Source organism: Schistocerca serialis, chromosome 2 (assembly GCF_023864345.2).
Source record: "Schistocerca serialis cubense isolate TAMUIC-IGC-003099 chromosome 2, iqSchSeri2.2, whole genome shotgun sequence".
NCBI classification, from domain to species: domain Eukaryota; kingdom Metazoa; phylum Arthropoda; class Insecta; order Orthoptera; family Acrididae; genus Schistocerca; species Schistocerca serialis.
The window spans coordinates 358,672,371-358,697,903 of NC_064639.1; the positions used below are offsets into that span (position 1 = coordinate 358,672,371).

The window sequence follows — 25,533 nt, forward strand, 5'->3', positions numbered from 1 at the left end:
AATATTCACTCGCTTTAAAAACATAATGCTGACTGGGAGCTCCATACATGGTTTACCGTGCGAACACTGCGAAGAGATCTACATGCAGTCGACCACTGGAGTCGTGTACCTTACAACACAAAGTTGTTCAGTGACACACAAAGTTCAGTGTTAAATGGGCCATATACCACACACTCCGGCCAGTAGCCGTCTTCGTGGCATGTAGTGTAGTCCAAAGAGCCATGATTGTGCTCTTATCAAATGACATAAGGTGCCAAGTGCACCGACGTCTCAATGATGCATTTATTCCGCTATGTGTAGAGAGCGTAGTTAAGGCCGAATGTGGTTTGTGATGTGCTGGGGTAGTTTTTCGTATCCGTCTTGGAGCCTCCTTATTCAGTTTAACGTGAAAGACGTGTATTTCAACATTATCAATGAGTAAGTATTGACGTTTCTTCTTCACATTTCACGTATTTTGAAGACATTCTTGTTTTCGAAAATTAGAGCAGTTGTTTCCACTGGGGGCTGAACACACAGGTCCCTGCTTTCACGAACACTCTGGACCTCTTATCGACCCTAGACTGTCCCTCAAAATACCCGTAGAAAATGTCTGATTTATTGTAACAGCACTGTAGCAATCAGCATCCCGAAATTTTAAGTTTACTAGATCTTACCAGTGAACGGCTTCTGGCGGACAAGGCATACCTAAAGAAACTATCATCACTGATGAATTGAGGCTATAGTGAAGCCAGTAAGTGGTGTTACGTGTACAGTGAGTCCAAAAAGTATTCGTATAGCTGCATATCTTTTAGAAAACAGTCTGTGTAACTTGAAAAGAAATTTATACAAAATCTAAAGAGCCAGTGATGTAGAGAGTACCTCGGTAAGTCTTTTTTTTTTTTTTTTTGAAAAGCAAGGAAAGAAGTACATCCAAATCGTCAGCAAGGTTAACAAAATAGAAAATGTAATAAAAGAGCTAGTTCATAAAGTATTCTTCAACCAACTGAGGTTGCCGAAATTCTAGGCGCTGTGATTAAACTACAGTAAGTCCAAAAAGTATTCGTCTAGCTGTAATTAAAAAAAAAACTAAGTATGTCACGTGAAAGGAAGGCAACATAAAATGTAAACATCCAGTCATATGCGATGAACCTTGGTAAGTCATTTTATTGATGGACAAGGAAACAAATACATCCATAGCGATAACAAATTTGACAAAATGGAGAATTTATTCAAAGGCTACTTCAAAAAGTACTCGTCCACTGACATTTTTTAAATCCACAACCTGAAAATGATTTCAATTACAAAAATTAATATTTAGTAGGGTTTCCCTTTGCAGTTATTACTGCTTGTAGTCGTCTGGGCTTCGACTTGACCAAGTTTGCCGTCAGAGAGGCTGGAATTTTGTCCCATTCGTCTTGAAGTGCTTCTTTTAGGTTTCTTGTTAGACGTGTCTTCTTCTGATATCTTCCAGTTCTTTCCAAAGGTGTTCAATATGATTGTCTGGGCTCTGAGGAGCCGTCTGCAGTTGTTTTGGGGTATTGTACAGGAGCCACAGCCTTTTATTTAGAGTCGTGTGCTTTGGGTCGTTATCTTGTTGAAAAATGTAATTTCCTTGCAGACTTAATTTTTCGGCGCGGGGATTCAGATTGTCCTTTAAAATGTTGATGTACATATGATCCATCGTACCTACTAAGAAACGTAATGTTCCAACACCTGCAGCGCTGATACAGCCCCACACCATCGGGGAGCCACTACTGCGTTTAACCGTTGACACAAGATTGCGTGGTAACATCTCCACATTCTTCTTACGCCACGCCATTCGCCTGCCATCCGAACCGAATAAGTTATATTTACTCTCATCAGAAAATATTACTTTATTCCAGAAGTCTTCTCTTCTCAATATGTATTATATCGCAAAATGAAGACGTTTCTTTAGATTCTGTTCACTGACCCAAAATTTCTGGCGCGCTACCCAGCCGTGATACCCATACGTTTTGAAGGTATTTCTAATGGTGTTGGCACGTACCGTCTTTCCCCTAGAATCTAACTCCCCAGTCAACTTAGGAGCGCTGATTTTAGGTTTCTTCTTCATTTCTCTCACGATAAAACTCACGTCTGCACCAGTCAAAGTGTGAGGGCGTCCGGTACGTGGTTGGTTTCTTAATGATTTTGTTGCGCAAAATCGAGCTGTTATCGACTGGACCGTCGATCTAGGTCTACCGACTACTTTACAAATCTCGTAAGATGATTCGCACTCATTATGTATGCGCAGAATAAGTTTCCTTTCGATCAGCGTCGTCTCACAACCCTTACGGCCCATGACGCTAATTGCACTGTATCGGCGTCTTTCAGAACCACAACAGGCGGTAGTGGGGCCGCGCTCGGTCGACTCTAGTGTGTGCCTTGGGTCAGCGTTATGGTTTAATCACTGCGCACAGAATTTGGGCATATCCAGATGGTGAACGAATATTTTATGAACTACTTTTCTGTTTTAACCTTGCTGTTGATTTGGATGTATTGCTAAAATAGTCGGTAGAACTAGACAACGATTAAGTCGATAATCATCAAGAAACCAACCACGTACCGGACGCCCTCACACTTCGACTGATGCAGACGTGAGATTTATGATCAGGGAAATGAAGAAGAAACCTAAAATCAGCGTTCCTAAGTTGGCTGGGGAGTTAGTCTAGGGGAAAGAAGGTATGTGCCAGCACAATCAGAAACACCTTCAAAACGTATGGACATCACGGCCGGGTTGCGCGCCAGAAATTTTGGGTCAGTGAACAGAATCGAAAGAAGTCTTCATTTTGCGATGGAACATGATTCAAAAAGGAAGACTTCTGGAATAGAGTAATATTTTCTGATGAGAGTAAATATAACTTATTCGGGTCGGATGGCAGGCGTATGGTGTGGCGTAAGAAGAATGCGGAGATGTTGCCACGCAATCTTGTACCAACGGTTAAAAGCAAAGGTGGCTCCCTGGTGGTGTGGGGCTGTAGGAGTGTTGCAGGTGTTCGAAAATTATATTTCACAGAAGGTACAATGCATCACCATGTGTATATAAACATTTAAAAGGACAATCTGAATCCTAGCGCCGAAAAATTAGATCTGAAAGGAAATTCCACTTTCCAACAAGATAAGGACCCAGAACATAAGACTCTAAATACAAGGCTGTGGCTCCTGTACAGTACCCCAAAACAACTGCAGACGGCTCCTCAGAGCCCAGACATTAATCATATTCAACACCTTTGGAAAGTACTGGAAGATAGGATCAGGAGAAGACACATTTCTAACAAGAGACCTAAAGGAAGCTCTTAAAGACGAATGGGACAACATTCCAGTCTCTCTGACGGCAAACTTGGTAAAGTCGATGCCCAGACGACTACAAGCAGTAATAGCTGCAAAGGGAAACCCCACTAAATATTAATTTTGTAATTGAAATCATATTTTCAGATTGTAAATGAAAAATGAGTGGACGAATACTTTTTGAAATATCCCTTCAATAAATTCTCCATTTTGTCAAATTTATTATCGCTGTGGTTGTATTTATTTCCTTGTCAATCAATAAAAGTGACTTAACCAAGGTTCGTTGCACATGACTGGATGTTTACATTTTATGTCCCCTTCCTTTCACGTGACATATACTTAATTTCTTAAAAGTTAAAACTAGACGAATACTTTTAGACTCACTGTACATTTTGTCCGCAGTGCTTGTTCACTTGGCGTGTCTGCCGGACAGCCGCTAGACGTTACGGTCGGCAGCAGGAGCCCTGTGTGCGTGGGAGAGATAGGGGGCGGAGTGTGCCCATAGGATAGGCGTGGCCACGAGCTGCAAGCGGCGCGCCCTGCTGCGTAGCCCGCGTGCACGCAGCGTGACCGCAAGCCAGCCCACCACTGTTAGCGCCGCTTTTTAGTGGGCTGTTCACTGCGAAGCATTGTTGTCCCCTCAGATACGTACAGCTGCTTGCGTAGGCGATGTACATAAGGTACATCGTTGTGTGTCGCAGGAGACACAATTTTCGGTATACGAGTAGTGTAGCGTTTATCTAAGTATTGCCTGAGGCAGCACAGGTCTTGGAAGTACAGTTAAACGGAATGGAAAGTCTCGAAAGGAGGATATAAGATGAAAATAAAAACAAGGGTAATGGAATGTAGGCTAGTTATTTGCTGAGACCAAGTAGAGACCGGCGAGATTTTTCGTAAAATGTAGACTAGCTATAGTTCGAGAAAACATCCGAAATACAGGAATTCATTAGTATCAAACATAAATTTAGGTGATGAGATCTTTTCGGAAGTAATTTGTGTGGAATATAGCCTTACACTGAAGTTATATGTGGACGACAAGCATTTCAGGCAAGAAAAGAATAGCTTTTGAAATGTCACATCAGAAGAAAGCTGAAGATAACTTGAGTAGATCGCATAACTGATAAGGTACTGTGTAGAATTAAGTAGTTTGTGGTGCAACAAGACTGAAAACAAGGGCACGGTTGATAGAACACGCCCTCAGACATCACAGGGTCATCAATTTAGTGTGTGTGTGTGTGTGTGTGTGTGTGTGTGTGTGTGTGTGTGTGTGTGTGTGTACGCGTGTGTACGCGCGCGCGCGCAAACAACTTCAAATGAATATTGTTCGCAGTAGATGAAGAGCTTCTCGCGTGGGATAGACTAGGGTGGAAAAGTTCTATCAAACTAGTCCTTAGACTGAACAACAGTAATTCAGTAACGCGATCTGTCGAAATAAGTAAACTTCTGAACGAAAATTAAACAATTCCATGTCATTTATTGTTTCATTCATCTCGTGATGAAGAGGGCGAACGCATCTACAACACTGCACACACTACTATTTCTTGTACTCAAGCGCCAGTCGTACCGTGTAGATGACATATTGACTGAATCTGCCCTTTTGCCTTGCGGTATTCACAATGGGCCGTCGCTGGACGTCCATTCGAACGACGTGCCATGAAATAGTTTAAAACATAGCCAGTGTACCCGAAAAAGTTGAGAATTCTATCAAATTCATGAAAGATTTTGCTTTATGCCTGTTAATGCAAGCGTGCGATGTGAAACCCAGCGGCAGATGGCTGTAACACTCTATTCACACATCCATACGTGTCATTCGGAAAGTGTAACACTGACATTCCAGCGAATAAATAATTTGCTCTCCAGCTGTGTGACACCCGAACAGCCAGACAATGACCTCATCTGTGACATTAATCAGATAGACAATATTTAAAAATGTCGACTCGAAAATTATAATCGTGAAAATCGTCGACAATTGTTAAATTAACCATAGTCTGAAACACATAGGCAGACGCTGCTAATTTCGTATAACATCATTTAGTCTTCTGTGGGTAATTGGAAGTAATGCCTTAAGTTTTGTTCCTCTTTCGAATTCACTTCTCCATTTCTCCAATACCAGCACTCATTGTGAAATAGTTTTGATAGATTGTGAATCTGTTGAGAACAAAAGAATTTTTCTTAAAATGACATTAAATGGTTTAAATGAAATGTTGGCATCCTCGAAACTGGAAAATGAACGTCCGCAAATCCTTGCTACTTAAGGGAGGCAGTGTTAATAGGGTTAATTATAATGCGTCAGAATGTGAGACTGCCAAAGCTTAGCCCTAATATCTTGGCTATTCTAGATGTCCTGAACAAGCTCTTAAAATTAGTTCGTGAAATGTGGTTTTTCCCTTTTTTACCATGTCTCTTCTTTTAAATACAATTAACGGATGAAAGTTCAAATACATAAGTGCTCACCTCTCAGGGGTATCTGTAATCTCTATCATTTTACCCTTACGACTACCTAGTGAAAAACTTCTCCATTTATCTTATGGATCGGCGCTTTACTGTTTTGTAATAAAACTGCTTGTTACATTATCTCTGCTTATTCAAACCGCAAGTCAGTACAGTATGGAATCTACACCCTTCCAGTGATAGCAGGGAACTGGAAGAGAATTTTTTTGTAATGTTTTGATGCTGAGGGCGACCACGTTTCCTGGATTGTTGCCAGTGACAAAAACTACGTGTAGGGTGGCACGAAAATAGTCATCCAGAAAAAGACGTTCTCCCACTCATCCTCCAACCCCGCAGTGTCTGCGCTACTTAACGTGTCCGTGATGTAAGCGTCGATCGTTACTTAACTCACGGCCAAATCTACAAATATCAATTAAAATTGAGCAATTCTTAAAATATTGCTGCGCTGTAAGTATTTTTGTTTGTTAATGAGCAGGAAACTACACATTCAAGCAGCTTTTAACATCAGTTGACTTTTTGGATTTGGCATGGTATCTGCTAAATGTATATTATTATAAAATACGGCTCAGCACCACCACAAATAGACTTGAACCGGTCTACTGTTCGACGATCAGGTATGGCAATAAACAGGTGCAATGAATGCATCAAGGAATGTTCGATATTTTCACTAAGCAGGGATAATATCCATCTTGGATAATATCGTTCATGGCAGCGCATAGCCATCGCGTTTGTCCTATGCTGTAGTAGCACGGTGTTGGTTCCATCGCCCCCTCCAAATTCTGCAGATGTCTAGCCAGTTCGGCGCTTGCGGTATATCTTATAACGGCATTTCGGGGTCACTTGATAAATGCCTCTCTTCCACGTCGACGCTGAGCATGATCGACTGTGTGGAACTAGATCGCTGGTGCACTTAAACTTTCTGGTTGGTAAATCAATCGTTCTAATGTAGTTAAATAGCTCAGCGGTATATTGAGCCCATGGCCGAAGCAATTTAGCTCTCTTCAGCTGCAGAAAATTATCAATACAAAACACTGGATAGTCTTTGTTCGCGTGTATTCAGCCGGTTGTCGGCCTCAAACACGAGGCTATTCAGTTTATATAAACATTTTACAAAACAGCGTTACTAAACAAAAACGTAGTACGTATTAACAAAAAACCTGTTCATCTGCAGTCCACTGCATGCTTAGCGCCACCTAACCATCTTGTATGGTCCTGGTGTAATCTTATTGACAAGAAAGGCATTAAATGACATACTGTGGCGTAAGCCCCTTTTCTTATTTTCAGTTCGGAAAGCAGTGATATAGAGAAAGTAAAAATCAGTAAAGTAGTAAAATAAATCGGACTACCTTTTAAAACTTTTTTCAGAGTAAAGGTGCATGGATGAAAGTTGAGCAGCTGTAAGGCCTTGGAGGAAGTTGCAAGTTCTTTGCTGCTAGCGCCGATCGAGGCATGCAACGTAGCGCCCTGCAGCGGATAAGTTTTTTTGCGTGGGCTTCTGTAATGAGCAGCCAGGTCAATAGCCTTCACCGCCGGAGCTGACGCAGAGGGCTGGTGTTCGAAACCAGGGATGAAATCAAAGTCGGAGGTTGCACAGTTTCCGTCATTCGCGGAGGCGGTATTCAGAAATAACATAAATACCGAAAGTATTTTGTAAAATGGTCAGTTTATAAAACAGAGTATTACTGTGTATTTTTTTCTTGTGGCGTAATGTTCGGCGTATTGTATTTCTAATCAAAGATTGAGGTACCTGTTCCTTAGTTTCTTACATCCCGGTCGGAATGGAGGGTGGTAAAGTAACGCTTCTTTCTTGTGGTTTCCTGCATTCTTGATATTCAGGAATGTGGTGTGATTTTAAATGTCCCTTTAAAGAAGTTGTTCCCCCATTTTTTTGAACAACTTTGCTCAAAAAATTTTCTACATTGTTTAGACAGTTTCAATGTACTGATTCCAACTTACTCTCTTAGCTTCATTACTTTACTTCTCAGGCTCAGGATCAGCTGATATACGCACCCAGAGCACAGAGAGAGTGTAAACTTGTACTGTTATTAAAGTGTGTTCGGAACCCTAACTGTCCCCTGAGAGCAGTTTTTGAGGTGTTTGCACATCTGTGTTAAGCTTGGCGGTTGCACAGATTCATAGGGAATATCAAGTGGAACTGATGACCTTCAGTAGAAGCGAAGCTGCGTCGCATCCCTCTTCGAAATGTTTGGCCCGTACTGGGGGCTCCTTGGTGGAGACAGCGAAAGGGGAATGCCAGGGTGTCATCGTCTTCCCTGGGCAAAGCTCTCAGCTGTATCGATCGTCGCTGCTGCTGCTGCTGCTGCTGCACTTCGTATTGCACGCTGCATGGAGCTCACAGCCCTGCTCTTAGCTTCTGTTCTGTAGAGGCGCACAGAATCATGTGGACTAGAGTAACCGTGAAATAAAATTTATCAGAATAACAAAAATTATAAATTAAACAACACAAAAATGAGTACAAAAGTGTTAGTTGACACGAAGCCATCAGAAATGCAGTGGTTCATTTTAATAAAACCATGTTGATAGACTGGCTATGCGTTAGGTTAAGGTGGATAAGTGATAGAAAAAAAATAGTAAGCACTTTGTCGTCACTCATTAGCAGATGTCAGACAATCGTACAGAATATGGTGCTCAAGTATCCGTCCCCCCGAAGTACTATTGGTGTATCTGCTTGGCGAGGAAGTAAGTCATGCGCTGAAGGATTGTGTCCTGTTCGGAGATGTTACGGAATGTGTGGAGCTAAGCTAAGATTGTGGGCTTCTATGAACGAACTCCACTTGCAGCATCGGAATCGTTGTAGCGTCACTGGTGCCTATAGTGTTGTTTCATCCTCCTCAACAACGTTAAGGTAAGTTAAGGAATTGTGTTGCGCCGCCTATGGCATAAAATTTTTGAGCTAACCACTATATTATGTTATAGAACATGACTTGACATTTTCATGTATATGACAGTAAATAGATGTAAATCATGTCAGTGATTAAATGGTTAGTGATTAGAAAGTTCACTAGGTATGTTTATGCAGACTGTTGCATAATGTTTGGAGACTGTGCTTTGTACATTTCACCATGCCCTCGTAAGAGACGAAGAATATTTTAGCGAAATGTTTCGTTAAGAATGAGTAGTGCTATTCAGCGGTCTTTGCTACTGTTGTCGGAAATGAAGCGTAACGATAGCCCCTAGCTAGACCTGGGCGTTCTCGGGCTGTGGAGTTTGCCGGTCCTTGGCCTTGGCGCTCGAGAACTGGTGTGCAGGATGTGTTGGCGGGCCGAATGTGCAGCGATATGCGCGCGCTGTTTCTCTGGGAAAAGCTGCCAGCCGGTCAGCTGTGAGATTGCTTTCCAAAATTACTTCACTTGCAAACTCCCAGCAGAACACTCTTTAAAATCTCGTCTATACAGGGTGAACCAGAACACCATCGACGAAACTTTGGAGACTGGTCAGGGATATTATTTCAGTATTTTTGTATGAAAAGCCGTGGTCACTTGTGGCTCGTTACAGGATAATAATCTTTTTCCGATATTTCAATTTTTACTTATTCTTTCGCAATGAGGAAAACGTGCTAAACGTAACACATAGCAATCTACAGATGCTAAAGTACTGTGGTGTGGTTGCCGTCGCTGCGGGAACTGCTTGACATAGCGTCGTTGTACTGTTCCTTCGTTGCATTCATTGAACCTACACACGTGTAGCACATCGGCCAACTCACCAGCAAACCTATCGACACTTCTACCGTGCAACTAACGCTGCTAATGAAGCTAACACGAGACAGAACGGACTTGTACGGAATACAAGCTTAAGGGCGAAGAGTAGTGGTCGTTACTGTCGTCAGCACCAAATTCCGTGGCTAACTGGAACAAGTCACAGCGCATACCGTCGACATTTGAGCTGTTGTGCATGTTTCTTCATGGCAGTAAAGATACTATATAGGGGCAAGTAATCAAACTCTGTAACTAGTCGCCGGAGACCACCGATGCCTCAGACCAAAATACTCCGAAAAAACTTCTGAGGCTGTTCAGGGATATTTTCTGTGTTCTGGTTCACATTTTGTATATCGAATAAGGCAGATGTGGAAAACATCCATTACTACTTGCTCCAGATGCGTGATCTTTTTCTTCCAGTCCACTTTCAGTCATAAGACCTAATCGCATTTTATTCAATTTCACAACTCTGCCCGATCATAAATTTGCGTTCTGTCCACCGCTCTTGCAATAAATTGGCATTTCTTGGCATCCTTTGTCCTGGAAAAGATGCGGTTCATTAAGAAAACTACTTGTTCAACAATATTAACAATTATTTAATTATCTGTGCTGTTGGATGGATAGTCGTGAGTATTTGTCTCCCGTTTCTCAATTCAAATCACGATCGTTGCCAAGACGTCTTCTGGCCACTTGCCATCATCAAATTTTTTTGTTAAATACGTACATGATCAGTATGATTTCCTTTCTTCTAATACACTTGCTCCATTTTTAAACGTTTTCTGTAACCACTAGTGTGGCATAAAACAAGGCAAAACTATACTATCTTTCTTATGGGAATTAATCTGTGCTCGTTTCATTGAAGTAAATTCTGCAACGAATAACTGGACCATACAGAATCATTACCGAACTCAGAACATAGCTAAATGGTAAGTGTAAGAGGTAATTTGTATCTGTATTTACTTCCTGAAAGTTACCTGACGCTCACACCACAGTGCATATGTACACTGCTAAATTGACGTTTCCATGTCGTACTATGTGATTACTCTTCCTCTATACGAAAACACTAGACAGACACCGTGCTTGCGGTTCTGTATTAAACACCGCAACTAACAAGCTGGTTTTAAGATGAGTGGCATGTATCCTCCAGTTGTTGTCTAGAAAAGCACAGTGGTATAGGAAATTCGTTCACACTCTGATAATTATAGACTAGGCATACTGCTTCAAATAACACATTGACTGTCTTGTAAACCAAATTATTTGGTGGTATTGTCCGACCTGGGGTCAAAGTAGTATGCTGGTATCGACTTCTTAAAAAGTTTTATTTTAGAAACTTAGTATCAGATGATCACTTTAAAAATAAAAAGAATAAGGGATCAGTAAAATACTTCGAAACTAAATTGTAAAATAAAAACTAATATACATATTTTGTAATTTAGTTTCCCGGTATATTACTACTTCCTTTCATTTTAAAAACCGGTTCATCTGATGACTTGATAGTCAACCATATTTGTGACTCGAGGTTGAAAAATACAGTAAACTTCGCATTTAATTATGTTCAGCATAACTGTACACACATTTGAGCAGGAAAGCGACGGAAGATTTATTGTACCGGTTAGATTTTAATGTTTACTGGGAACAACTGCGGAATCAACCAAGATTTCACGTACGCCACACGACCAGATAGCTTCAAGCCTTTAAGGAAGTGTGACCACTGAACGAAGTTACAATTAACGTAAGGAGAGCCGTATGTCTGTGTACCCTTCTGGCAGAAGGCCGAAATACTGAACTCAATTCCCCGTAACGTTTTCACTGAGGAAGATCGTCCTGCGGTTCCTCCTTCAAATCGTTTCGCGAACATCAAAATGAGATCTGAATAAGTGAACAGGAGTTATGAAATGAAATCTCTCAATAGCGGAGAGGCCATTGTACCTGATGTGGTACCTGTGTAATTCCACTAAAGGACTTGTTCCTTTTTTAGCAGCAGTTATCGTATATCGCTTGACGACCAAAGCGAGCGTTCGTAGCGGTTGGAAGAAAGCGCAGGTCATTCTTGTTATCAAAATAGGTCACAGAATATAAGCACAAAATTAGAGGACTATCGTTAACGTGAAAGCTATAAAACTGTGGTGCCTGTTTTATGCTCACGTATTATGAAATTTAGAGAGACTGAAAATCTCCTCCTGGGAATAAACTTTTCAGTTACACAGCTTTCGGGCTATGTCCATTCAACCATTTCGATAGTGGAATGTCAGTTATAACGTATGAACGTAAGGACAACATCCAGTTCCCGAGCTTTTCCGACCCGGCCGGTAATTGATACAGGTCCCTTACGTAACAATACACAATCAAAATGGGTTCCGTTCTATTCAACCAAGAGACCCAGAAGGCAGTAGATACCAGCGACCAGTGTTCAGATACGGTTCAACACCGCCGTCAAATGAACAAAATAAAAGCGTACGGAATGTCAGACCAGCTTTTTGATTTGATTGTGAAGTGAGTGTACACAAAGAAATCGCAACTCTTGGATAAACGCAGCGACATGCAAGACCTTAAGAGGTTCGACACTTGGTGCAAGGACTGGAAGTTGACCTTCAGCATAAACAACTTCCAGTTATTGCGTATAAATAGGCAAAAAGAGCAATTATTCTAAGATTAGACGATTGCAGAGCAATCACTGCGAGTAGCCACATTCATTAAATTTTGCAAGTATGCGTACGAAGGGATCGAAAATGGAACATCCACGTAACACTGATCGCAGGTAAGGCAGATGCCAGACTGAGATTCAAGGAAAGAATCCTCAGGAACTGCAGTGCACTCACGAAGGCAGTAGGTTACAAAACCCTCCTTCGAGCAAGACTTGAATATAGCTCGTCAGTCTGGAATACGTACCTGATATGATTGATAGAGGAAACAGAGAAGATCCAGAGACAAGCAGCGCGTTTCGTTACGGGTTTATTTAGCAAGCGCGAAAGCGTCACGAAGATGCTCAGCCAAATTCAGTGGCAGACGGTACAAGAGAGGTGTGTTGTATCAGGCTGTGGCTTAGCCTTAAAATTCCGAAATCGTTTGTTCCTAGAAAAGTCAACCACTATTTTTTTTCTCCTTCGTATATCCCCCAGGAAATCACAAGTGTAAAATTACAGAAGGCTTACCAACAGTCAGTCTCCCCGTACACCATTCGTGACTGGAGTAAGAGGAGAAGTAATAGTATGCAAAGCACCCTACGCCACACACAGTAAGGTGGCTTGCAGAGTATAGATGTCGACTGTTCTTGAAATTCGGGGTTAAATCGTTTGTCAACGAGATTTTGAAGCTGTTCAACAAATTCGAACTGCTCTACTTTATTTGGTGCTTGTCACATAGTAACAGTTAAAATTCTGAAACCTTCCATGTTATTTTCCAGCCGTTAACCTGTGGTAATGTCGAGGTTTCGTGACGTTTGCTCACCTACAACACCAGTCCCCTCCCCACCTCTAAACGTTATGGCCACATTATCTGGAGGTCTCATTGTGATTCGGTGGATAATGGAGTGAGTGAACACACCTGAACAACCCTCTCTTGTTTTGGATATGGAATTGATGATTTTCATATAGCAGCACATTGTGTGCTGCAGAGAAACCTGAGCTCCCTTCCGCTGTTAACACTATCAATTTAGCACAGACCATGTGCATACACGTCTACCTACTTAACGCCAGGTGCGCTAACCTAGTTGCATAAAGGACAAATAGCAGGCGTAGCACCGGTGAGTGCTCTTGGCTGCATCTCTTGTCGCCTCCTGGGTCTCAATGCTTAATGCAAAAACTATTTTGCCACATTTTCAAGTAACATGCGGAAGGTTAATTGTAACTAAAGTTACGAAGTATTCCCAGCAACCGTATACAATTTTTAAATATACTTAATTTTCTCTGTATTTTATAGGATTCATCAAAATTTCATTCTGATAACACCCTTAGTGTCGAAACCTTGGTCAGTTGTACCAAACAGTTACTTGCAACCGGTTGGATGTGAAATGCCTACGTTTAAAAGTTCATCAGTGTAATAACAATCTAACAGATAAGAGCATGTTTGGTAATAAATCCTAGGACACATTACGTGACATCAGAAACTTCCTAAAATATCAGTCGCTATCCGTCCGGTCATAGATAGTATAAACAGTCCCACATACTTACTTAGCAAAAGACTGCACAATATTCTAAGGAAACTATACACTCCCAATACACAATACACAAAAATTTATAATTACTAGCTCAAAAAGGACACAAAAATCCCAAAAAAGTTCTCATTTGCTTTCACAAATCTCTGTACAAACATTCAAAGTGACGAAATAATGCCATAATACTACACGATTTACTACATTACAGAAAAACCAGCATATCAGGTGTCAATGAGATCGCACAATTATTAAATTTAATACTGAATCAAAATTGCTTTCAGTTTGATGGCAAATTTTATACTCGGGCAGATGGTGTAGCCATGGGATGCAGTATAGCAGTCTTATAGCGGGCATTTTCGTAAATCATTTAGAAGAGAGATTCTTTCGCGCCTCAATCACAATCTCCAAAATCGTGTACTCGTACAGTATGTTGATGACACGCTGACGTTATTAGATGGAAATATGAAGACCTCCAACTAATACATGTTACTCTCAACAATCTGCACCGCAAAATAATTCACAATAGAATAGAAAATAACAAATTACCGGTGTTTGACCATAACGTAAATTATTATTGTTGTTGTTCTTGTTGTTGTGGTCTTCAGTCCTGACACTGGTGTGATGCAGCTCTCCATGCTACTCTATCCTGTGCAAGCTTCATCTCCCAGTACCTGCTGCAACCTACATCCTTCTGAAACTGTTTAGTGTATTCATCTCTTGGTCTCCCTCTACGATTTTTACCCTCCACGCTGCCCTCCAATACTAAATTGGTGGTCCCTCGATGCATCAGAACATGTCCTACCAACCGATCCCTTCTTCTGGTCAAGTTGTGCCACAAACTTCTCTTCTCCCCAGTCCTATTCAACACCTCATTAGTCATGTGATCTACATATTTAATCTTCAGCATTCTTCTGTAGCACCACATTTCGAAAGCTTCTATTCTCTTCTTGTCCAAACTATTTATCGTACATGTTTCACTTCCATACATGGCTACACCCCATACAAATACTTTCAGAAACGACTTCCTGACACTTAAATCTATACTCGATGTTAACAAATTTGTCTTCTTTAGAAACGCTTTCCTTGCCATTGCCAATCTACATTTTATATCCTCTCTACTTCGACCATCATCAGTTATTTTGCTCCCCAAATAGCAAAACTCCTTTACTACTTGAAGTGTCTCATTTCCTAATCTAATTCCCTCAGCATCACCCAACTTAATTCGACTACATTCCATTATCCTCGTTTTGCTTTTGTTGGTGTTTCTTATACCCTCCTTTCAAGACACCGTCCATTCCGTTCAACTGCTCTTCCAAGTCCTTTGCTGCCTCTGACAGAATTTTCTTTTGTTTCCATCACTGCTTGCTCAATATACAGATTGAATAACATCGGGGAGAGGCTACAACCCTGTCTTACTCCCTTCCCAACCACTGCTTCCCTTTCATGCACCTCGACTCTTATAACTGCCATTTGGTTTCTATACAAATTGTAAATAGTATTTCGCTCCCTATATTTTACCCCTGCCACCTTCAGAATTTGAAAGAGACTGTTCCAGTCAGCATTGTCAAAAGCTTTCTCTAAGTCTACAAATGCTAGAAACGTAGGTTTGCCTTTCCTTAATCTAGCTTCTAAGATAAGTCGTAAGGTTAGTATTGCCTCACGTGTTCCAATATTTCTACGGAATCCGAACTGATCTTCCCCAAGGTCGGCTTCTGCTAGTTTTTCCATTCGTCTGTAAAGAATTCGCGTTAGTATTTTGCAACCGTGACTTATTAAACTGATAGTTCGGTAATTTTCACATCTGTCAGCACCTGCTTTCTTTGGGATTGGGATTATTATATTCTTCTTGAAGTCTGAGGGTATTTCGCCTGTCTCATACATCTTGCTCACCAGAAGGTAGAGTTTTGTCAGGACTGGCTCTCCCAAGGCCGTCAGTAGTTCTAATGGAACGTTGCCTACTCCCGGGGCCTTGTTTCGACTCGGGTCTTTCAGTGCTCTGTCGAACTGTTCACGCAATATCATATTCCCAATTCATCTTCATCTACATCCTCTTCCATTTCCATAATATTGTCCTCAAGTACATCGTCCTTGTATAGACCCTCTATATACTCCTTCCACCTTTCTGCCTTCCCTTCTTTGCTCAGAACTGGGTTTCCATCTGAGCTCTTCATATTCATACAAGTGGCTCTCTTTTCTCCAAAGGTCTCTTTAATTTTCCTGTAGGCGGTATGTATCTTACCCTAGTGAGATAAGCCTCTACATCCTTACATTTATCCTCTAGCCATCCCTGCTTAGCCATTTTGCACTTCCTGTCGATCTAATTTTTGAGACATTTATATTCCTTTTTACCTGCTTCGTTTACTGCATTTTTATATTTTCTCCTTTCATCAATTAAATTCAATATTTCTTCTGTTACCCAAGGATTTCTACTAGCCCTCGTCTTTTTATCTACTTGATCCTCTGCTGCCTTCACTATTTCATCCCTCAATGCTACCCATTCTTCTTCTACTGTATTTCTTTCCCCCATTCCTGCCATTTGTTCCCTTACGCTCTCCCTGAAACTCTGTACAATCTCTGGTTTAGTCAGTTTATCCAGGTCCCATCTCCTTAAATTCCCACCTTTTTGCAGTTTCTTCAGTTTTAATCTACAGTTCATAACCAATAGATTGTGGTCAGAGTCCACATCTGCCCCTGGAAATGTCTTACAATTTAAAACCTGGTTCCTAAATCTCTGTCTTACCATTATATAATCTATCTGATACCTTCTAGTATCTCCAGGATTCTTCCATGTATACAACATTCTTTTATGATTCTTGAACCAAGTGTTAGCTGTGATTAAGTTATGCTCTGCACAAAATTCTACCAGACGGCTTCCTCTTTCATTTCTTACCTCCAATCCATATTCACCTACTATGTTTCTTCTCTCCCTTTTCCTACTACCGAATTAGTCACCCATGACTATTAAATTTTCGTCTCCCTTTACTATCTGAATAATTTCTTTTATTTCATCATATATTTCTTCAATTTCTTGGCCATCTGCAGAGCTAGCTGGCATATAAACTTGTACTACTGTAGCAGGCGTGGGCTTCTTATTTATCTTGGCCACAATAATGCGTTCACTATGTTGTTTGTAGTAGCTTACCCGCATTCCTATTTTTTTTATTCATTATTAGACCTACTCCTGCATTACCCCTATTTGACTTTGTATTTATAACCCTGTATTCGCCTGACCAAAAGTCTTGTTCCTCCTGCCACCGAACATCACTAATTCCCACTATATCTAACTTTAACCTATCCATTTCCCTTTTTAAATTTTCTAACCTACCTGCCCGATTAAGGGATCTGACATCCCACGCTCCGATCCGTAGAACGCCAGTTTTCTTTCTCCTGATTACGACGTCCTCCTGAGTAGTCCCCGCCCGGAGATCGGAATGGGGGACTATTTTACCTCCGGAATATTTTACCCAAGAAGACGCCATCATCATTATTTATCCATACAGTAAAGCTGCATCCCCTCGGGAAAAATTACAGCCGTAGTTTCCCCCTTGCTTTCAGCCGTTCGCAGCACCAGCACAGCCACGTCGTTTTGGTTGGTGTTAAAAGGCCAGATCAGTCAATCATCCAGACTGTTGCCCTTCAACTACTGAAAAGGCTGCTGCCCCCCTTCAGGAACCACACGGTTGTCTGGCCTCTCCACAGATACCCCTCCGTTGTGGTTGCACCTACGGTACGGCTATCTGTATCGTTGAGGCACGCAAGCCTCCCCACCAAGGGCAAGGTCCATGGTTCATGGGGAAACGTAAATTATGCACACAAATTAGAGATTTGTGTTACACCGACCCCAACATAATTAACCATCATTAACGCACGTTCTTGTCATCCAAAATCGCAAAATACGCATACAACACAATCTCCGAACACTAACACACTCCGGTCAATCACAACCAACCATATCTTCGGATCCAGACATCCATAAAATGTAAATTACGTGAGAAATTCTATATAGGTCAAACTGGATGGAATTTCAGTAATAGATACACAGAACACATTCGAGTGAACGACAGTAACCCATAGACCTTTTTCCACAACTTAGACAGAATGACACAACAGCGAACGATATAGAAAAGGCTGTCGGGGTTTTACATATTGCACAAAAAACCGCTAATGAATATTTTCGAAGAAATCGTAATATATTCACGCTCACAAAATTATCCTCATGAAATTGTAAATAAACAGGTTGATTAAGTAAACACAAACATCACGTAGAAAATTTTATTGAAATTATCCTGCCAAATAAGAGAAGAGTGAAAAAATGAACTAGAAACACATTACAGACCATGTTACCACTAAAGTAAATACAACCATTGCAAAGCGAACGTTTGATAGTAAAACCGAGAAATTGTCGCATACCTCGCACACACCACCATTGTCTGGCAAATCCAATTCCAAAAAAGGAATAGGATTAAATTACGTGGGGCATTTGCACTCATGACCCGAATGTGGAGTACAGAATTCTCATTCACTTATATAAATTATTCCACCAAACCTCTCGCTTAATCAGTTGTCACTTATAATTAGTTCTTGTGGCGTGACACATCGCGACATAGACCCATCATTTTTTTTAAAAAATGACAATTACAGAATCTTTCCATTCCCACCCCTTCTCCTTTTGGATAAATTTGTGCTGACGTCAATGAATCAGATTATACTAGTTCGTTCATATCTCCGCTCGGCCCTCCACTTTCAGTTGTAGTCGATAGTAGCCTGGACGCGGAAGGAACGTAAAACCTGGACATTACTACTTTAGAATTTGAAAATTAATACACTCCACCAACAGTAGCCATCGCTTGGTCCAAGAGGCCGCTGCAGCCTGTTTCCGACGTTCCCCCGTTTGGAAAGTAGATTGTGCGCGGTGCAAGGTTGGTAGACAGAAAGCAGCACCCACGCGAATGCGAGGCATGATTAACGAGATAGCAGTCGGTCCGCGGGCCGGGGCTCGTGACCTACAGCAAGGCGCACATAACCCACTTTCGCGCGGTATATATAAAACAGCCCAGCCGGACGCTGCCATTAGCGGCAGCATATTTGTGACGGCGGCTGAAACAGGTTTGCATAGCCCGAGGCGCGAGGTCCGCCTCGGAAACCCGTCCTCGCCGGCCGGCGCTTGAATCACCGCGACTAGCTCGGCCTGGCCTTGCTTCGTCTCCCTCGAGTGGCCGCTCTCCCTTGCCCACAAACACAGCCAGGCTACTTGTCATAAAGCACCGTGCCATAAGTAGCTGGGGCATAGGCTCTTGACTTACAAATCGTCCGCAGCACGGCGTGCTATATCAGAACAACCTAGCGTAACCAAAAGTTCACGAAATTTGCATTTTATTATCAGTACACTGAAATAAAGCTGTGTGCCGCCCTATATGCCAGTCCCGAATCTGTGTGGCAAGGGCATATGAGCTGAGTGGTTAGGTTAATTGGTGAGCATATTTCTTGTGTAGCATTTCCACAATTTTGCGGTGGCTGACTGGAAGGTGCAGCTTGCCTGTATGGTGTTCAAAACAAAACTTGAGATAGCCAGTGCAGAAGCGCAACAAATGTTAAAGCAAGTTTTGAAGAGGGCACTTTAGACCAAAACAGGCTTAATTAATAATAACCTCGACTGATGATCACCGCTTTGAAAGTAAGGGATTAGAATCTGAAAGTTCAAAAATAGACGATCCAACTTGGGAAAAGTTGAAGTAGGTATCAATTTATTCTGTCAGAAAAACTGAACAGAGGATTGCAATGAAGTTTTTGCAGTGACTGCTTCAAATGACTTAAATTTTCTTTCGAAAGTTGTCACTGTTGATGAAAGTTGTGTTTATGGTGATGACTGTAAAATTAAGCAGAACTACTTGTTATGGAGGAGTCCTTCACATAGCTGAAAAAAGCGTGACAGGTCATAGTTCATCTGTATTTTAATGTTGATGGCAATTGTTTGTAGAGTTCGCACTCTTTGTGAGGCAGTCAATAAAGACTTGTATCGCTATATGTCTATTGACGGAGAATGAGGAAACGGTGCATAATTGCATATGGGCTTCATTATTCAGTAATTTTTTACAATAAAAGAGGTAGACTGTTGTCCCCACGGACTGTACTCGCCATACATTAGAGTGGCAGAATTTTTGCATTGGTGTACTCACTCCCATGGAGACTACTTGGAAGATGACTGTGCAGAAGAAGATCTAGATAAGGCTTACTGTTACATATTTCAGGTACTTTTGGGTACTGCCTCATAAAAGATTTTGGAGCATGTGAATTTAGAGAGATGCGTAGTGGTTAGTGAGCTTTGAGGCATAATCTTGTGTGCTTTATTGCATGTTTATATTATTGATGGTAGGTGGTTCTATGAGGTAAACCCACATCAGTTTTTTGACACAATGTTTGCCTCTAAACAGGGCTAGAACATCAAACCAAATCCAACTAGCCTGTCTCATAGTAAGTACTAAAAAGATTTCTAGACCTGGGCAACTTTGTAGTAATTGCTATAGAGGACAATCACTCTACACAAAGAAATACATATAGAATTTTCAAAGGTAATTACATGGAAGTATGATAATCAGAACTCTAAAATGGTTAATACCAGAATTTCTGGGAATGCAACTGTAACATATGCTACTTCTTTTCTGATACTTTGGCTCAGAAGTTTGTGGATCAAGAAATATGCTGTGAAAAGTAGATATTCAGCCATGATGTAGCAACTGAATAAACTAAAAAATGCATAAGCCAACATTATACCCTGTTAGCTGATAAACAGAAATCTATCCTGAGCGAATCTTTCATCCTGCAGCAAAATGTATGCTACTTTGAAACTTCCTGACAGTGTGCCAAACCCAAATCCTTACTTAATGTGGTCAGTGAATGCACTTCCTCTGGCTAGATAAGAGATGTAATCCACTTAGATTTCAGTCTCCCAGCACCTCTCCTGCTGGCAAACCTCCATAAAAGTTCTCCTGCATACTTTGCTGGACTAATGTGCAAGACTAATACTGACATGGGTTTCTCAAGGTCCAGAACCAACTAAATTCAAAACACTGGCAAATTCTAAATCAAAATACTTAACATTCCGAAGAAAGTTGTGTATACTAAAATTAAAACTGTCAAATACTCAAATTACTGAATAGGTGTCCTCAGCTGCTGTAAGTAATTTTGATGTTTTAATGTGTCTTATAAAACTTCGTTCTATCACTTCATGGTGAACAAAACAAGCGTATAGATACAAAGTAGGCTACTTACAACCGAAAGTAAACATTTTTACATGCACCATTTTGTGTCAGTGGGTAATATTTTGAATTATTGTTAAACATAAGAATTGATATTTTTTTGATTAGAGCAGTACTACGAGACATTGTGCATTTTAAACCCAATGATTAAAATACCTCTGAGAAGTAAAATGAAGGACAGACTAAACCTGCAATATCCTAAAAGAGCAACTCACATTGGGGATAGATTTTTGTAATTGTTAAAAAAACATATCAGAGTATCAAAAATACACTTCATATGTATCCTGTGACTAGTTAAAATTGTGTTGAACTCTAACCTGGGTAATTGTCTTTCAGTTCAATCAACTGAGCATGCATCTTGCCCTCAGCTACTCCATCTGGCATTCATTTTAAATTTTATTGTGTATATTCTGCAAAAAGTAAGAAAATTAGTTTCTCATAGGATAGTCGTGCAACATGTTGGCAGTATTTCTGTGGAATCTGGAAGGAATTAGTAGTGGTCTGAAGGATTCCAATCTGTGAAACTTCCTTAAATGGCTTTTTTAATAATGAGGCCATTAAATGATAAATGTCTACATTTGGATACTAATCAAGAATACAGCCTTAATGTGTTTAAATATTTAACACACTATTTTGGCTTGAGTGAATTATTTTTCAGATTTTTTATAAAAAAATTAGCTTTAAATTTGTTCAGTGGTGTTTTTTTGATTCAGATTTAAAACATAGACTACAGGAAGTTATAAATTACATTGTGTAACTGAATTTTCTTTTGTAGGCATCAACTATCGATGGCCGCCGCAAAGGAGCTTGCCTCTTTTGCCAAGAGTACTTTATGGACTTGTACCTGCTGGCTGAACTCAAAACCATTAGTCTCAAGGTGACAACAGTTGACATGCAGAAACCTCCACCTGACTTCAGGTACAGTTGTCACTTTGCTTCTCAATCTTCCTCATTCCTTACTGAGATACAGAAAATTGTTTTAAGCATTTTCAGTGTTTATCAATGACATTTTGAAGAATAGAGTTTCTTGTATCCTCTTTCAAACTGTCACTATTGGAGGCAGCAGACAAAGAAAATCACTTGAAAAATCCTCATTTGGCGGATTTATATACTAGTGCTAGAAAAGTGTATCTGAATATGACCACATATTTAAGCATTTTCAAGTTTGGCAGTTCTTCTACACAGTGTACAGCGAGGCAGTGCACAGTGTGAAGGTAAATTCACAATCATTTGCAGACTAAGGATTATTGTCTCTAAAATTTGAAACATTCATTTTTTGCCTTCTCGTCATCCTTACTACAAATCGATTCTCTCTCAGGTGTCTGAATAATCTGCCCCAATCCCAGTTATTCCACAACCTATTCCTTTCCTCCTTGACAAAGGAACAAGAAGCTACAAAAGCAAAGATTTGTTATCTGCTTCAGATGTTTGTATGAACAGACTTTCTACACCTGAAGTCTGGTAATGAATACTCATTCTGGCACCTTGTAATTTTACATTTCTTATTTAAATACTGCATTTGACAAACATAAAACTACTAATGAGGCATCAGATCACCTTACAAAATGTTGCCTGACATTTGGTCAGGTAGTGGTATAAGAAAGTACAATATAAGTTTGGCAGCAGGAAGAAAGCTGTGGTTTCAAAAATGCCAAACCATTTCAACTGGTTGGGCATACAAGCTGTTAATTGCCACAGAAAACTTTGTATAATTACAAGTAACATCGTTTACAAACACCAAATCTAGTATTGTGAACCACAGTTCTTGCTTCGCTGGGAGGAACTTCAGTATTTGTGTTTCCATCTTCAGTGCTGAAACCACATTAGTCTCAGTGGGCAGATTGTCTCTGTATTAAACATTTGTGGGTATAACTCCTGCTGCAATTTGATTTTGTGGACCCTTAATCTGCTTCTGTAAGTCTTCTTGTAGGTTGAAATTTCTGGCTGACCAGTTAATAGGCAGTTTCCATATCTCTCTCTCTCTCTCTCTCTCTCTCTCTCTCTCTCTCTCTCTCTCTCTCTCTCTCTCTCACCTGATTTTTTTTTTTTTTTGGGGGGGTAGAGAGAGAGAGAGTACACTGAGACCTGTCAAACTAGAATAAACAATAAGAGTAAAGATAAAACAAACCTGACTGGTTGGCCAAAGAAGCCATGGGTTCTCAATCACTGTTCAAATTCAACACTTCCCACAAGGTCACTGAGACCAAATGTATTAATTTTGTGTTTTTGTGCCTACAGGTAGTGGAGGTACTCGATGCAGGCCTCTTGCAAGGACTCTACCATCAGTCATAGTTGGCTGGCTCATTGTCCTCTCCTCCATTAGAAGAAAACAATCCATTGTCCTTGTGGTTCCCGTTTGATGGTGATGGACATTTTGCTGGACTGTCCAAACCCCACCACCATGTGGCGGGCTCTCAAGCCACCCTGTCATTAGAAGATGCCTTGGCGATTGACTTAGTTTGAGGTTTTATTTGTGAAGGGGGCTTTTAAGACCCTCTTTCAGGGAGGGCCACTTAATCTCGTCAGCCCATTTAGGGGTTGGCAGAACACTTTGCCTCTTCAACCCAGCTGGGCTGCAGCTGTCTGGGCTTGGTGAGCCACCCTGGCCCTCAACCTATCTGCTCTTTAACTCTTTCTCAACCCCTGTTGCATGGTCTGTTAGACTTGTTCATCATGTCTATCTGTGCCTCTCTTGCCCTGTCCATGTTAGTCTGTCGTAGGCAGTTTCTAAGTGAGGTACCTCTGGTTAGTGGAGGGGGGTGGGGGACATATATCCCATCATTGCTTTCAGGGACTTCCAGCTGCTCACTAGGTATGGTGCCTTGCCTGCCTTTCTTCCTAAATCCCCTTTTCTTCTTTCTTGTCCTTTATGTAGCCTTTGTAGACTTCTGGTAGATCATGTGGTTTTCATCTCCTGGATTTTGTGCAGTAGGCCATCTCTGATCTACAGTCACATAGATGTATGTCTGGAGGGGAGGGGGGGGGGGGGGGGGAGGGAAAGGACTGAAGGCATAGTAGTTCAGTCCCTTTAGTCATCCAACCAATCAGGATCAAGTCTAAGGTTTTGTGTGTGGTAAGTTGTGCTCTGATGCAGTTCAGCTTCACTATTTCCTGTTAGATTTGGTATTTTCATTACCTGGTGTGCAAGACTTTATTTATGCAAGTGTCCCTGTATCTCACTTAAAAACCTACTCCTGATTCTTATGTTCATAATATAAGCACTTTCTCATTATTTCTCCCTATTTCTGCCAAGAGTGGTGGTTAATGAGCCATTTGTTGTTAGCTCTTCACTACTTTGAAACTATATAATGAAATATTAGAAACACCCCCCCCCCCCTCCCCCCCCGCTCCATTAACTTTGGTGTTAGACAATTACTCCAGCGTTTTCATTAAAGGTGACACAGGTTTAACATTAGTTAAGCATTACTATGCCATGGCATAGTCCCTTCGTAGTGTGTGCTCTTGATATGCCATATCACTACCTTGTTGCTTTTTCATGCTTTCATTTAAACATATTTCTATAGTTCTCATTGTTTATTCCTTGTAACTTGAAACTTTCTGACAGATTAAAATTTTGTGAATAACTGACACTCAGACCTGGGCCCTTCGCTTTTTGCAGCCAAGTGCTCTACTGACAGTTACCAAAGCACAACTCACGACCCACCCTCGCAAACTCGTGTACTTCGACCTGTACCTCATTTCCTGCCTTCCAAACTTCATATGCTATGAGCATTCACACACCTTTATCAGTGCAACAAATGTGTTCAAGCATTTTCAAAAGCAAAGCGTACAGTGTTGTCTGACTTAGTTGTGTAGTGTGCATGTTTTAGTAGCAGCGGGAGTGCATCCTATTTAATAGGACTGTACAGCTGATGTAGATTGTGATAAGTAGTGTTATCTACTCCATATGGTAAGAGTTTTTAATAATGTTAAAATAATCAACTTTCAGGACCAACTTCGAAGCAACACCACCACCAATCCTTATTGATAATGGTTTGGCTGTATTGGAAAATGAAAAGATTGAACGGCATATCATGAAGAATGTTCCTGGTGGCCATAATTTGTTTGTTCAGGATAAAGAAGTAGCTACATTGATAGAGAACCTCTACAGTGTAAGTATAACTAACCCATGTACAAGATTCTTTGCTTGTTGGATCTAATGTCATGAGGTGGCACAGAAAATAACCATAATGAATTCAGGAACATGATAGTATACCTCTTTCTTGTTTAATCTGTTCCCACATGTTCTCCCCAAGGTGCACTTGCGTTGAAAATCTATGTATCTGACATTTTTGTGGTATCTCTTTGTGTGTTGTGAGCTTACATTTCCATTTCTGGAACGATTTCTTTTTCAAAACATGAAATTTTCTTCAAAACGCATCCTTTGGTAGAAAGACTCTAAACTGTTGAATTTGTAAGCCGTTTGTTACCACAGTACGAAGTAGATGGAGGCGGCATGTTATTAAAGTGGTGGTGCTAAGAAAATGAGAGGAGGCAATACATGTAGACAACAGTATGTCAAGAATTGTTGCCGTTAGGGAAGGTAAACTAAAGCCCTCGTTCATTAGAGATACGTAATTTTTCTGGTAATTTTTGGTGCATTTCTCTAGACTTGGATTCCTGACCTTGATATACATTTTGATATATTAGCAGAATTGTGAGATAAACAGAT

General features: G+C 40.8%; 1 protein-coding gene across 1 annotated transcript in view; it reads left to right on the forward strand.

Moving 5' to 3' along the window:
• Positions 1–25,533, forward strand: part of LOC126457172 (chloride intracellular channel exc-4) — a 158,150-nt gene that overhangs the window by 112,154 nt on the left and 20,463 nt on the right. Inside the window, exons 2-3 of the mRNA XM_050093255.1 lie at positions 21,637–21,779; positions 24,811–24,973. Coding sequence (XP_049949212.1) covers positions 21,637–21,779; positions 24,811–24,973 — 306 coding nt within the window. The remainder of the gene's footprint in view (positions 1–21,636; positions 21,780–24,810; positions 24,974–25,533) is intronic.